The sequence below is a fragment of the Sitophilus oryzae genome, unplaced genomic scaffold (genome assembly GCF_002938485.1).
Source record: "Sitophilus oryzae breed Bouriz unplaced genomic scaffold, Soryzae_2.0 scaffold_1508_pilon_pilon, whole genome shotgun sequence".
Lineage (NCBI taxonomy): Eukaryota > Metazoa > Arthropoda > Insecta > Coleoptera > Curculionidae > Sitophilus > Sitophilus oryzae.
In genome coordinates this window covers 4,193,422-4,207,887 of record NW_022146179.1, presented here as the reverse complement: position 1 = coordinate 4,207,887, position 14,466 = coordinate 4,193,422, and the positions used below count along the sequence as shown (strand labels likewise).

Sequence of the window (14,466 nt, the reverse complement as noted above, 5' to 3'; positions counted from 1 at the left end):
GTAAAAATTATTTTTAAATGGTGTACTTTAAAATATTTTTTTTTAAATAGATTTGTTTGTTTTAAATATATAGATCGCGGTCTGATTTTTTACCTTCCTTCACGATTCAGGTACAAGAAGGCACAATGAGACTGGAAATTATCCCATGATTTGCTAGCATTGAATCTGTCTTAAAAGTTTTGCGTTGCTAGTTGTACCTAGATCATCGAAAAAAACGACCTCAAAGACGGCTGGGTAATGACAATCGATGATAATTTTGGCGAGGTCAAGCCCTAGAAGTCATTACTTGGTAATTAATAAAAATTATTTTTAAATGGTGTACTTTAAAATATTTTTTTTTAAATAGATTTGTGAGTAGATTGACCTCAAAATTATCAACGATCGTCATTCCTCAGCCGTCTTTGACGCCGTTTTTATTTATCGTATGGTAGCTTGTAAATGTGAGTAAAAAATCGTAAACTGCGATTCAATCGCATTAATTCGCATTAAATCGCAACCTGCGATTGGTTTTTAATTAATTTTGTAAATTGTGAGTGGACTTTCTTGTCTCTGCGAATTTAAATTTTTAAGCAACCAATATTAATATAGTTGCGATTTTGTTGCAAATGATTTTGTGGTCTAATGAAGTTTTTAACAGTAAACTGCGATTAAATCTAGAAAATAATATTTTCTCAAACAAGATCATAACATATTGCCTTAAAAAGCAATGCTTTAGTTTTTTAAAGAATAGAGAAGAAAAGCAGATAATTTGGCATCGTAGAAATGGTAGGTAGGTATAGTTGCGGCAGTTGGAGCATATAAAGTCCTAGGAACTTACAATATGTGTTGCAGATGTTAAAAAACTAAATAACTGATTATTACTCATCATTGTTATGAAGGACAATAAAAAATGTACAAATAAACAACACTTTATAACAGTTAAATCATAAGTTAATAGTAGATAAAAAAAACACTAATTCACTAAAATACTTTTTTTACATCAGCAGAACAGTCTTAAGCATATCGCGCACTTATGCGAAGCGCGGCGCGGCGCAGCGCGGCGAATTTTTGATGGGTCCGCTAACTTATGCACGGTTTTGCGTACGCGGTTGGTATTTAAAGTTGTTTTGAGCTGACCGTTTTAATTTTAGTGTTATCTCTATGACGGTTTGATAAAGGTGTGTTAAAATTTCATTATGTGCTCAAGTTCTAGCAGCAGTTCAGAGGGAGATTTTCTTACTTTATGTACAATAGCTGAGGAAGAAGAAATGCGTGAGAACAAAAAAAGAAAATCTTGGATTCATAATATAAATATAAAAAGAAATACGTACGGAGAATTCCATCACCTTCACTCAGATCTTCTGGAAGACGAAAAAAAAGCAGGATCGTGATTAATCAGTATGTCAGTCACTTAAGGATTTTATATATTAGTATAGATAGATAACTAATAGTTTTAGGTATATAAAACTATATACAAAAAATTATAGAATTTTACTCAGAATCTCTGCGTAAAATATGTGCTCTCTACATTTAAAAGAAATATTAAATTGGGCATCTCTTAAACTTCTCTAAAATTTGTTCTTTGTAGTCTTTTGTTGTAATTGTTAAAATAAATGAGATAATGAACAAAGAACTTTAGTCTATCCTTCACTCACTCACCCTGTACAACAAATTCGTACTACGTTTATGTACCGCTACCCACTCCATAAACTTGGGAAATAATTAAAATTTCATACCTTTTATTCCGCATTTTTCTTCAATTTCTTCCCAAATATTGTCCCTTCTCAATTGATTATGATAATTGGGATCTCCAATATCATATATCTCTTTATAACTTTGTATAATTAAAATGAACGTTTCATCATCCATGATAAAACAATAATTAAATTACAAGTACTAAACAAACTCAAACGAAACAAAACGGCTCTTGATTAAACGTAACCTAAATGCCAATTAGTAATACATTAATCGTAGAATCCTTCATCCGAAGACACCGAAATAGATTTCGAAAATGACCGAAAACAGAGATAGTTTCCGCAGACCACTGTGCGCACTAGGGCACGCGAAGCGCGCCGAAGAGAATTTCCTCGCTTTGGATTCCAGGTCTGCAACGAACGGCGCTTCGGCGCGCGGTGCAAGCGGTTGCTTCGCTTGAGTCAGCGGACGTGCATTATATAACACAAATTTAATCCGTTGCACGGTTTTTCGCCGCGCTTCGCCGCGCCGCGCTGCGCATAAGTGCGCGGTATGCTTAAATCATCTGATGATGATGCTCACATGGTTAGCGAAACGTGCGTTCAGTGTTTAAAAAAGTATTTTAATGTATTATTAATTAGTGAAATATTTTACCATTGTAATTCGTGATTTGCTATTTTCCATTTAAATAGCACCGAAACACATTTTCTTTTGTGGAATTTTATTGCGTTCTAACAAATCAATACATATTCTTGTATAAAAATCAAACTTCCTTCAAAAAAGGTATGATGGTATGATTTTTTGTTTAATCGACTCGTTTGAAAGTTATTGAAGGTTAAATTTCAACTTCAAATTGTATATGATAACTTCCACAATTTTTTATATTTTATCACGAAATAGCCTCAAAAACATAAAATATATCCTATTTTTCGTCAAATTTATCAAGTAGTGTTCTTTGGTAAAATATTGAAATAACAATAATTATTAATTATCGTCAATTGCAATAATTAGGAATCATTCTGAATCAATATAGTCAGTTTTTATGACTATTCAACTTTAGTGTAATTTGGCTTCCTTCAGTGAAATACAAACGAACCCATAACTGCTCGGTTGATGAAAAGCTGCCGTACGCAAGGGACAATATAGTTTTTTAGATAATAACTTTGTTATTAACTAAATCTGCTACACCTTCAATAACATTCGAAAGAGTCGATTAAATGAAAAATTATATCAGACCATTTTTGAAGATCGTTCAATTTCCTACAAGAATATGTATTGATGTTTACAACAATACGGACATGGAAGTTTTTTTGTGCAATTTTAACCAATAGTATCGTTTCCTGAGGTAGATACAAAAATCCTAGTGTGGCAAATTTGTCAGTCAAATGTTTTATCAAGTGGTAATAGATAAAGTTAAATATTCTGAATAAAATATTAAATTTTAATAAAAAGTAATATTTTATTTTAAATAAATTTGCTTACCTGATACAAGCTACATATGAATTACTCTCCAATTTATATAGAGGTGATGATTGATGATATTCTTAAATAAGTTATCTATCTAGTAATTCAGCTTAATTTTAATTTTTCTTTAAAAATAAGACTTGCCATAGTAGTTAGTTAAACAATTTTAAAAAGTAATGTATCAAGAAAAAAAATTATATGTTGACAATAAAAAAATAATTTTGACATTTCCTATGGTGCAATAAAGTTTTCAAGATGTCAAAAAGTGCATTTCATGATGTCATCTTCATAAATAATTTTTTTTATAATCATTTTTTTTTAACCAAATATATGCTCTTTAGAAAAATATTTGACTAATAAAAGGACTACCATCAGTTCTATTTGCTTCTACTTCGGAAAACAGCTGCTATTGTTTAAAAAAAAATCAAAAAATAGTTAAAATATTTTTTTAAGTTGCGTGGGGTTAAGTTATTACTCTGGTTGTTAATGTTCTTCTGGTTTAAATAAAACAAAAAAATATATTAAAAGTATGAAAAATATATATTTACTTATAAAATTCCATAAGAAAAACTTAACAATGTCTTACAAATTCTTTAAATTTATCACTAGCCTAAGCTGCCTATATCTAAAATAAATACGGATCAAATATAATAACAATACTACAAGTCTTGCTGTTAACTGACACATCAGTATTTTTAGAAAAGTAGTTTATTTTCATAAAACTTTTATTAAAATATCAGTCTTATATGACATCAAAAAGTAACATTTTTTAAGACTTTTTAAAAATTCCTAGCAGACTAGACCATTCTTTTACATTTTTATTTTGATGAGATCATGGAGATATAAATATTGAAAAGAAAAAATGAGATTTATTAAAATAACGGTGTAAGCTCGTATAAAAATATTTTCGGTGACTAACAGTTAACAATCTTTTACTGTAAAATTAATAGACGTTTATACACCTAAAATTTTGTTTAAATAACGAAGTGTGCTAACTGTTTGTCTGTTGGGTTTGGTTCTGTTCCCACCAACTAATAACATCGGCCAATTCTCCATGAGATTCAGCAATGTCATTCTCCGATTTTAAAGATATAACTGGCAATTCGTTGATTTCAGTCTTTATTTGTACATTAAAATTTTCTCCAAGTTTTGCACTGGCGAACACTGGAATAAAACAGTTCTGTTGCACAGTTTCACTTAACTTAGCCGACTCATTGTTTGGACTTAGAGAACCTTCACTATACATCCCTGGACTCAGCGACCCGGTCGTAGATTGTAGAGGATTAACTTGAAGATACGAAATGTCTTCTTGAGCAAAATCTAAGTTACTGTCTATCAATGTTGGATCTGTTAGAAGATGATGTTGGTCCACGCTCATTGGATCTAGATTTTCTGAGTTTTCGTAGACATTGCTTGATATTATTTCGTAAGTATTATTTGACGTATTGATCCTGATGAATTGTTGAGTAGGAGGGGGAGGCGTAGCAACTGATGAGAGATCATCGTCTTCCTCTGATGGTGACATGGCAAAGGGATATGCCAAGTCGCTTTGGGAATTTGAATCTACTGAAGTTGGAGAAAGACAAGATCTAGAACTGATGTTATCTTGCATCAGATGAGGCATAGGTTCCCCATCCATAGCCAGGACTTCCTCCAGACTTCTGATATATTCCACGGCCATTCTTAGAGTTTCTACTTTACTCAGTTTTTTGTTTCCTCTTCCGTTTGTATTTTCGAAGGCTTGGGCAATGAAATTCGGTATGTGCTGTCGCAAGTTGGCAAATCCATTATTTACCTGCTTCACTCGGTTTCTTTCTCGTGCATTTCGTCGGGCTACTGCTATCGGCGGAGGGTTTGTTTTTAAATCTTTGCTTGCAGTAGTTTTCTTTGGTCCTCCTTTTTTGCCGGGATTTGTGATAAGGATATCATTTTTCTTGTAGTCTTTGGGTTGAGGAAGGATAGTTGAAGGTTTTCTGAGCACTATAATTTGCCTTTCGCCGGTTTTATTGTTGTTGGAGTTCGTGTTTTGTTGAAGCACGTTGTTAATCTTCTGAGGAGGCGTGCTGTAATGCACTACACTGACTTGGGACATGGTATATATTGTTCGTGTTTAATTAAAACAAATTTAAATCATTATTCGGATCACTTAAAGAATTAGTCACTAGAACGGGCGCGACCGCTAAAACTGTAATCGACACGGTTGAGGCTAGACCGGATGTTTTCAATTTAGTGTTCGCGACTTAGAGGAAGGAGGGACGCGTGCTGTTTGAATTCGGGAATGAGAATGGACTGGAAATTCGGTCTAATTTTAACATTTGGCATGTGGCACGAGCTAACGCGGGATGGGCTCCACCCATTCTCTCTGTCTCTCTTTCGGCTTGCCACGAGGGGTGGTTGGGAATCAACAGCTGTTCGGAGCCGCGCTAAAAGGCATGAGGGCCCCCCGATCCGATGCATGTACGGTAAACACAAACGGCCAACCCGTACGTCAGGTAAAGTCGGCTGCTGTTTCGGCGGGACATACACCTCGATCGGCCTTCTCTATCGAACACTCGATTAAAAGTTAGTTCAGGACGTAATATTTAATTTTGTATGTCATAATCCAAAGAGAAATAGAAATGGAAAATTTTAAACGTTAGAATTATTGTTCTTTTAGAGAATATTCTGAATTTTAAGGGACACCAATAGTGCATCAAATAATATAAATAATAACAACTGAAACTTATCGAATTAATATTAAGGAAATAACACCAAAAAAGATAAAAATAAAGCTAAATTTGTGAAGTGAATGTAATATGACTGTTTTTTAAAACATTGTTTAAAATAAATTTAAAGAACCAATAGATAATACAGAAAATATCTGGTTTAATATACAGGGTCGCAGATATGTATGGTCGATTATTGGGCGAAGTATACGAGGTCCCCTAAGCAAAAAATTGAATACAAAAGATAGGTTTTTAAATGCCTAATATCTTGTAATAAATTTAAGTATACAGGGTCGGTCATTAAATCGTGGAACTTCAAAGATTCATTTTTTTTAAATGGAACCACTTGTATATTTTTGGGCATTTCAAATCTTCCTTCAAATTTAAGCAAAAATTTTAATACACCTATGTACCTAAATCCAACCGTTTCCGAGATATCAAGTCTTAATTTTGAAATGTAAAAGATTTTTTTTTAATTTCCAGACTTGATATAATCTCATTTTATACATCTATAAATGCTAACTTGAAAACTAATGTCAAATATTATTAAGTATCATAGTTTCCGCAGAATGGCATCGTTAAATGAAAAAAAAACACATCGAAATTAATTAAATCGAATTGGTTAAGTGATATTTTCAAAAGTCAATAACTCAGAAACGGTTGGTTTGAGGTACATTGTGTGTACCTCAATTTTTGCTTAGAATTGAAGGAAGAATTGAAATATGGCAATAATATACAGGGGGTTCTATTTAAAAAAAATGAAACATTGGGGTACCACGACTTTATAACCGACCTTGTATACTTAAATTTATTACTCGCCAATAGACATTTAAAAACCCTATAACTTTTATATTTAACTTTTTGCGCTACCTCATATATATTCTATCAAATAATCGATCATTTCCATACATATCAGCGATCCTGTATTTTGTACGAAGTAATCATGACTCGAATAACTGGCAGTTGGCAGTACTGTACTAAAGGATTTTAGAATTAGTGATTGGTACTGGTGCTAAAACGAACTATTGTTTAATTTTTTAGCAAACTATTTAGCAAATTAGCTATATCACCAAACATACATATATATATATATATATATATATATATATATATATTAATATTGTAGACAATTCTCTGAAATGGGACATGCATATTGACGCTTTGTCGAAAAAATTTAGCTCTGTTTGTTTTGCATTAAGATCTGTTTCTAAGGAGCTTAACTTGTCAGTGGCTAGAACTGTTTATTATGCACTTTTTGAGTCGCACCTCAGATATGCCCTTCCATTCTGGGGTACGTGTTGTGTGACTCAATTTGACCGCATTTTCAAGCTCCAGAAGAGAGCTGTTCGATATTCACTGGGACTAAACAGCAGAACTCATTACCAGGACTTTTATAAAATATTAAAAATATTAACTCTTCCTTCCTTATTTATACTTGAATCCGTTTGCCTAATAAGTAAGCATATATCAGTTTTTCAAGAAAGGCCATCTCACACTTATCCACTCAGGAACGCGGAGCAAGATCTTTATCTACCTACCCCACGCTCAGAGTTAGTTAAAAGTTCAATATTATACACTCGAAAAAATGCACAATCACCTGCCATTTTAAATCAAATCCATAACGTCATTTTCTTAATTTCGCAAAGCATTGAAATCTTATTTACTAGGCACGGCTTTCTAGGCCATACATGACTTATATTTTGATAATCGAATTTGATATTGTAAACACTTGTCTAAAGTTTGCTATTACTATATTTACCAATCAATGACATCGAGGTAAATTCATCTAGAGGTCATTGATATTTAGTATAAACTTACTAAATATTTTTGAATCTTATTTTTATTTTTTTGTTCTTTGACATTGTAAACATTTATAAATGTTTATTTTTAACAGTAAGACTGACAATGTTATTTGTATAATGTTTTGTATTCTCTTTTGTTTGTTTGTTTGTTTACTTTGTTTGTTTTCTTTACCTTTGTCTACAAATTGTAAATTTTTTTGGCAATAAAGGCATTTATTTATTTAAAGCATTCATCAAACAAACAGCGATTTTGTCAAAGATCTGATGATGGCTAAATAACCAAAACCAGTTACCAATAAATAATTTTATAGCGGTTCGACATTGGTTTTATTTATTTAAGTTTTATTTCTTTTACAAAGTCATTGGCATAGTAATTTTTGTAACGGTCGCACATTAACCACCAAATAATGACATACCTGCATCACAAACATAAGGAATACTAAAAATAAAGCAAGTCGAGGCCGCTATCAAACGGTCTCCGGTCGAGGGGTAAACCACATGTTGCTGAATGATAATAAGAAGCACATGTGGTGGCTCTTACGAAAATATCCACTTTTATAGAGCGCGCCTGCTATAGTGCATCGTGGCCGCCATTTGGCTTGCAGCGCCATTCAATCGTCGAGAAATGCATTTCCTTAACTTGTGGAATCGTATCCGAACCCATATGGTCCTTTTTGTAGCTCCGTCACGTTGGAACCCGCTTTAAAGTAAATATTTTGTTTTTTTGGCTTATTATCAACTACAAACGATGCAATTAATTGTACTAAATCCAATTTTTTTCTGTAGTTCTAATAACACAGGTTGGCAAATTCAAAAACATTGGTGACAATGGTTAATGATACCAGATTCTGTACTATTAAAATTAAAAATAAAATAATTAACAAGCCATAGTCGCTGGTTTATTTTCGCCTTTTTATACGCGTTTCTGGTAGGAATAATAACTGGATCCCAACGTCCTTGACATCGTGTGAAATATTTCTCCTTGTTCATCATTGACCAAAATTCTCGGGAAAAGATTCAAATGCAAGTGGAGAAAAAGAATTTTTAGGAACATAGGCATCTAATGTTTTATAGAAGTAATTCATAGTTTTCTTCTTTTTTATTACCTAAGAACCTACATTTACAAGGAAGTTTCAAACTTTTAGTTCTTTTTGTCTGAGTTTCTCTTTAAGCGAGCTCTTTAAGGAGCTTTCTTATTTGAGGCGAAATAAAAATACTCTCTTTAAGTTTGGCATCACTGATTTGTAGCAAAACTTTTTTCAATTATTTAAATCCTTCACTTTGATTACAGTATAGAATTACAAAAATTTTTAGTAGTCCCAACTTGATAGGGAGGGGTTAGGGAAAGATGTGGTGGCTTTGGATAAACAAGCGGTACATATTTTACGTACTTGTATCTGGCTTAAAAGATGTTACTGGGTGTTATGCTTTTTTTCAATATTCCTTCGTTGCTCGACTATCCCAGAAACATAAAAATCAACAGTAACTTCGTAAAACCATCTTGAACTTCTAGTAATACACCTATAACATGAGGAACAGGTCCTAGTGCAAATGGAAAATTTGGATACTCAATTTTGTCTTTCTGTTTCTTTGAATAACCTTTAACATTTGTTAGACAGAAAGAAGTCATTAAAATGATTAGTGGGTTCTCTCTATATCATAGAAACAACAAATGGCACAGTTTTTCTCTGGCCTTTCAGCCTCTGAATCAGATTCACATTGTTGTTTATATACAACTAAAAACATTATGTCAAACTATGTCAATTTTCAAATTTTACTTGCTCCACTAATTCCAAGAAATTTTCATTGAGTTTTCTTTAAATCCCCTCTGTGATTTATGATTACCATATTTATAGTATAGACCATAGTATAGGCCATCTAAAGTAAACACCTAATATAGTTTTGATTTCAGGACAAGTTCTTGTATTTGTAATATTTTTTTTAAAGGTGAAAAATATATATTTTTTATTTATCAATATCTCCGAAATTATCGAAATATATTTACTCATATCTTGGGATTACCTATATAAAGTGACCTGAAAGGAAGCTAAAAATGCAACGAGCGACTAATTCACAAGATGCATTCCATGGATTTCATTTCCTATTGGTCGAGATATTTTGAGGTTAGTGTTATAATAGGGTTGTTATTTATTTTCGATTTCGGTGTTTATTTTATATTTTGTGTTTGAATTTGAAATTAACTGACTATTACCTTAAATTCACGTTTATCTGAAAAAATAATAACTAATGAATTAACACCCTCCAAATAACCACGCTAACCAACCCGCCAAATAACTAAAAACAACAAACAATGCCCTAACCCTAACCTCAAAATATCTCGACCAATAGGAAATGGAATGCATCTTGTGAATTAGCCGCTCATAAAATGCAATAATATACAGGGTTTTCCATTTCAAAAAATTATCCCGATCCACTGACACTTTTTTAAGCCACCCTAGAGAAGTTAAACTATTTTTCTGAAATACATCCTTGTATATACTTTAGGTTCGCACTTAAACGAAATTCTATTTTTTTTTATTCTAGGAGCTACAGATGCCCGACGCACTATTGCCGAATCCTGTATAACTGATTGTAGTCCGTTTCTCAATTTCGAGTCTTTCATTAGTGGACATTTATTCAGTTGGTAACATATTTCAGTTTATTGAATCAATTAATAGTTTTTCAAGAAAATAAAATAAGGAGTTAACTAACTTAGTAATATAAAATAAAAGAAATATTCAATTGCAAAGAAATCCAGCAAGAAAACAATTCCATTAGCGTGGTTAAAACAATTCGAAGCCGCCATCGTGTTCGGCTGTTTAAGATTTACAATAATGTGCCTGTAATTTGACAGATTTAAAGGGCCCTTTTTTGTCCTTAAGTATCTTAACAATCTATACTGCGCGCTTGTAATTAATGTGCCTTTTTTATTGAGTGGAATTACTTAAAGCGGCTCACCTTGTTAACCATTAAATAAAATAATTAGGCAAAACTAATTTTACGACATTTTAAACGGTTCCAAAATGAAAAATAAAACGGGAAGACCAAACTCGGGCCCTTTCTCCGACAAATGTTTAAAATTGATTTTTTGTAATCGTTAAATAATTTGAAAGCCTTTGTGGTACATTTTATTTGGTTTTTACATTGATTGAAATTTTATTACAGTGATATAATCGAGGACTTAATATACCTACAGAAAAAAATGCAAGGTAGCATTAAATTAAAAAAAATCTTACATGCTTACCTATTTCGCGATGTTCGAGTCCTAGGAATGAAATCCCATACAGCACATTAAATCACATATACGATGTGTTTACATTATTAGATGTAGACACAGGGTGACACAATTCCCCCGATGTAAATCTGCTACGTTTACACATTGTAGTTCAAAACTTATGCACAAAGGTTAAACGTCCGCCTCACAATGTAGCCACAGTATAGCATTTACGTATACACAAAGTAAGGGATACACAGTGTGCCGTAGGATACACAGTGCTTGTGTATTACGTTTAAACTCTGTTTACACATTGCAGTTGTGACTACCGCGTGTATACGTATGTATTTATGCTTCGTATATACATCTTGTGCTAGATAAAACTACTTCTTATGAACGAATTTAGGAAATAATACAAGTTTTGATGCCTAACTTTTCGTTCTTTTTAGGAAATATTTATTCAATGATACCAATTATATCTTTTTAGAACGAAAATTAGGAAGGCAAAACTTTGTATTTTCCAAAAGTATCTCGATCGTAAGTTCAAGAGAAGTAGCCTTAAAATTGTTCCATTTTTGTTTTGCATTAAATGTACCATTTTCTTCCATAAAATGGGCTAAGTGGTTAAAAAATAAAATTCTTATATTTCTTTATATCATGGAACGCAATAGCGCAAATAACACAATAATAATAATTATTTACACTGCAGGAACCAGAAGTAAGAAAACACTGTAAAAGAACAGAATTTGTATCAAAATGTATTAAAAATATAAGTACCTAGTATAACAACATACTAAAATGGTAAACACTGGTATATCGCCACGATTTGGTGGACCTCGTTTCCCTCCAAGCAGTTGGTTTGTTACCATACTCATTCATCGAGCACTCGGTTGGATTTTGTTGTATTTTATTTCCAGATTAACAATCTCACCCTTAAATTTTATATGAAACTGATTATTGAATATTAAACATATATGTATATTGATCCATCAACAACTTAGCGAATATGTGATTAAATCTTTCTTTCTCTGGTCCATTTAGATTTTTAATATTTCCAAATTAAAAAAAAATATATTGCAGAGCTAACCTCTTTATCATTATACGGGAATATTTGGAGTTTTCATTCATTGGAGTCAAAATTTGGTAAATTGGGTATCGAGTAAGGGAAGAGTCGCTGCTATAATATTAATAATACTCTTAGGAAGGTGTAACAAGTTAATTAAAAACTTGTGCTTACCTTAAAATCTCTTTTAAACTACACACAAACAGAACATTTATATAGAGCTTCCGAATGATAAAACAATAATGGCCGCTAACACATTCCTCTCCTAGAAAGGAGAAAGGAGAGAGGACACATAAGATACACTTGGTCGGTGTATCTACGCTGAGGGTTTCCGCGCGTGCGCACACCTTCATTTCATGCTAGAATGTAGACACAACAGTACACTGTTACAAAGTGTCTATGTAGATATTTATACTATGTGTATACGTCACATTTTTACAAGGTGTGTACTATAGGCACAACTATGATACGAAGTATCACTCATACCAAAGCTTCCTACAGTTATAAGCTATGAACTATGATATCTGGCAACATGTCGTGTGGTTCGCGATTTTGGACTTTTAGGTTATGTTTAGTATTGATAATTTGTGTTTCCATGTCGGCATATTTCTGCATTTATTACTGTTTTCCACCTGTTTTGTTAGAGACTTGTTGGTTTAATATGGTTTAATAGAAACAGAACAGTTTTCGTGTACTTACTACAGTGGGAATTTCTTGAAATTCGAGGAAAAACAGTCGGTAAATGAAAGTTAATCAATGTTGTCAACAGCATAAAAATCCAAGCGGATTTTGTTAATGTTCATTCATTTAGTTTATGTTTATTAATAAAATTTCCATAATAATACATTTAGGTTTTATTTCAGATGCCAAGGCTATGCTGCGTACCTGGTTGTAAATCAAATTATCGAAGTACTCTGAAAAATGAAGAGCTTCAAACGACCTTATCGTTTCCCAGTAAAGCAGAGCTTCGCCAGATGTGGCTTAGAGCAATACATAGAGAAGATTTCAACATTACCAAAAATTCTGTTGTGTGTTCCAAATACTTTGACGATAGTAAAATGCAACGGGTTGAAGTGTATAAAAATAACGAGGGAGTTTTATGTGAATTTCCTATGAAGCGGCCGAAATTAAAACCTGGAGCTGTGCCTCATATATTTGACAACCAACCAAAGTACTTTACCACTCCTTTGCCACCTAGCCGGAAAAATCCTGAAGCATTTCTAATAGACTTTAGTGGAATTTGTCAGTGTAGGACACCTCTTAAACAAATGTATGCATTTGTGCATTGATTATGGCTAATATACCGTATGATCGAATAAAAACGGCGTCAGCGATGGCTATGAAATGAAGATCGCTGTCATTTTATATGGGAAATGTCATCGATAGTCATTTCCAAGCCAACTGGACGCCGTTTTTTTTCGATCAACGGTACTTTTAAATAATTATGTTAAGAATAGGAACAACGAATGTCATAGTCTTAAAGCTAATAACAGTAAAAAAAGAAAACTTATGACATACCAATAATGGTAAAAAACGCCCCAGAATCTAATAATTTTGTTAAATAAGCTATCTTATCAGATAAAACTTATTTATTTGCCTCATTCCGTGAGTATAGTGCCATTACTACCTATATTATTTCAACTTGTTTTTAAAAAAACTTGAATGTAATAGGTATAATAAAAATGTAACATGTAATTAATTTTCTTAATAAACTGTTTGTACCTGATGGGTGTATGTATTAAAATTGAAAATAAATTCCTAATGTTACTTATTTAACACGTTTTTATTTCATTTAAATTAAAACTGCACCTGCTTCATGCCGTACATAATTATGCTAACAAAATAAGCAATAGAGAATAGACCCACTCGCGAGAAGAAATGCGGTGTTGCCTTTTTAACTTCACAGCTTATTACTGTAGGAAGCTTAGCTCATACATATGACTTATACATTGTATGTCTCATATACCGACGTCAGATTTCATCATTTTAATAATTATTTGTTACGTTACAAAAAACTCTTTAGAATCTTGAGTGAATACGGTATACAACTAGTAAACACTGTATCACACACTTCTATCAATATAAACCTGCGTGTATCTCATATGTATATGTTAGAACTAGATGAACACTTAGGCTCACTTTAACATATTTTGTTTCTCATGTGTCTCCCTTGTAGAAACGTAATTTCATTTGGACGTGCTGTATGGGATCTAGGGCAGCACATGACGTATGCTATGTTCTTACATGAAGATTATGAATAGTCCAATCTTTCACAATCTCTATTTAAAACTTTATATCCAGTGCTTTGAGAATTCTTCTTATATTTTAGCGCCACTGAAATTTTTATTTTACGTTGGGGATGGAAAAAATCTCACAAGACACCCAAAGTTGGGTAGTGCCGGATTCCTACCTCGTAAAAACACCCTCCTCCAACTACCAATTTACACCGGAATCCGCTCTCGCATTGTTTACGGTGCAAATTGCAATCATGCTCTTTGTCTCCCTTCTCTCTTTTTACGGTTTATGATACTTCGGGTTATCCGT

General features: G+C 32.6%; 1 protein-coding gene across 1 annotated transcript; it reads right to left on the bottom strand.

Moving 5' to 3' along the window:
• Positions 1–3,783: 3,783 nt before the first annotated feature.
• Positions 3,784–5,392, bottom strand: LOC115878311. The gene has a single exon (XM_030894765.1). It carries the CDS (start codon positions 5,228–5,230, stop codon positions 4,130–4,132), a length of 1,101 nt encoding a protein of 366 aa, XP_030750625.1. The 5' UTR covers positions 5,231–5,392; the 3' UTR covers positions 3,784–4,129.
• Between the last annotated feature and the right edge of the window lie 9,074 nt (positions 5,393–14,466).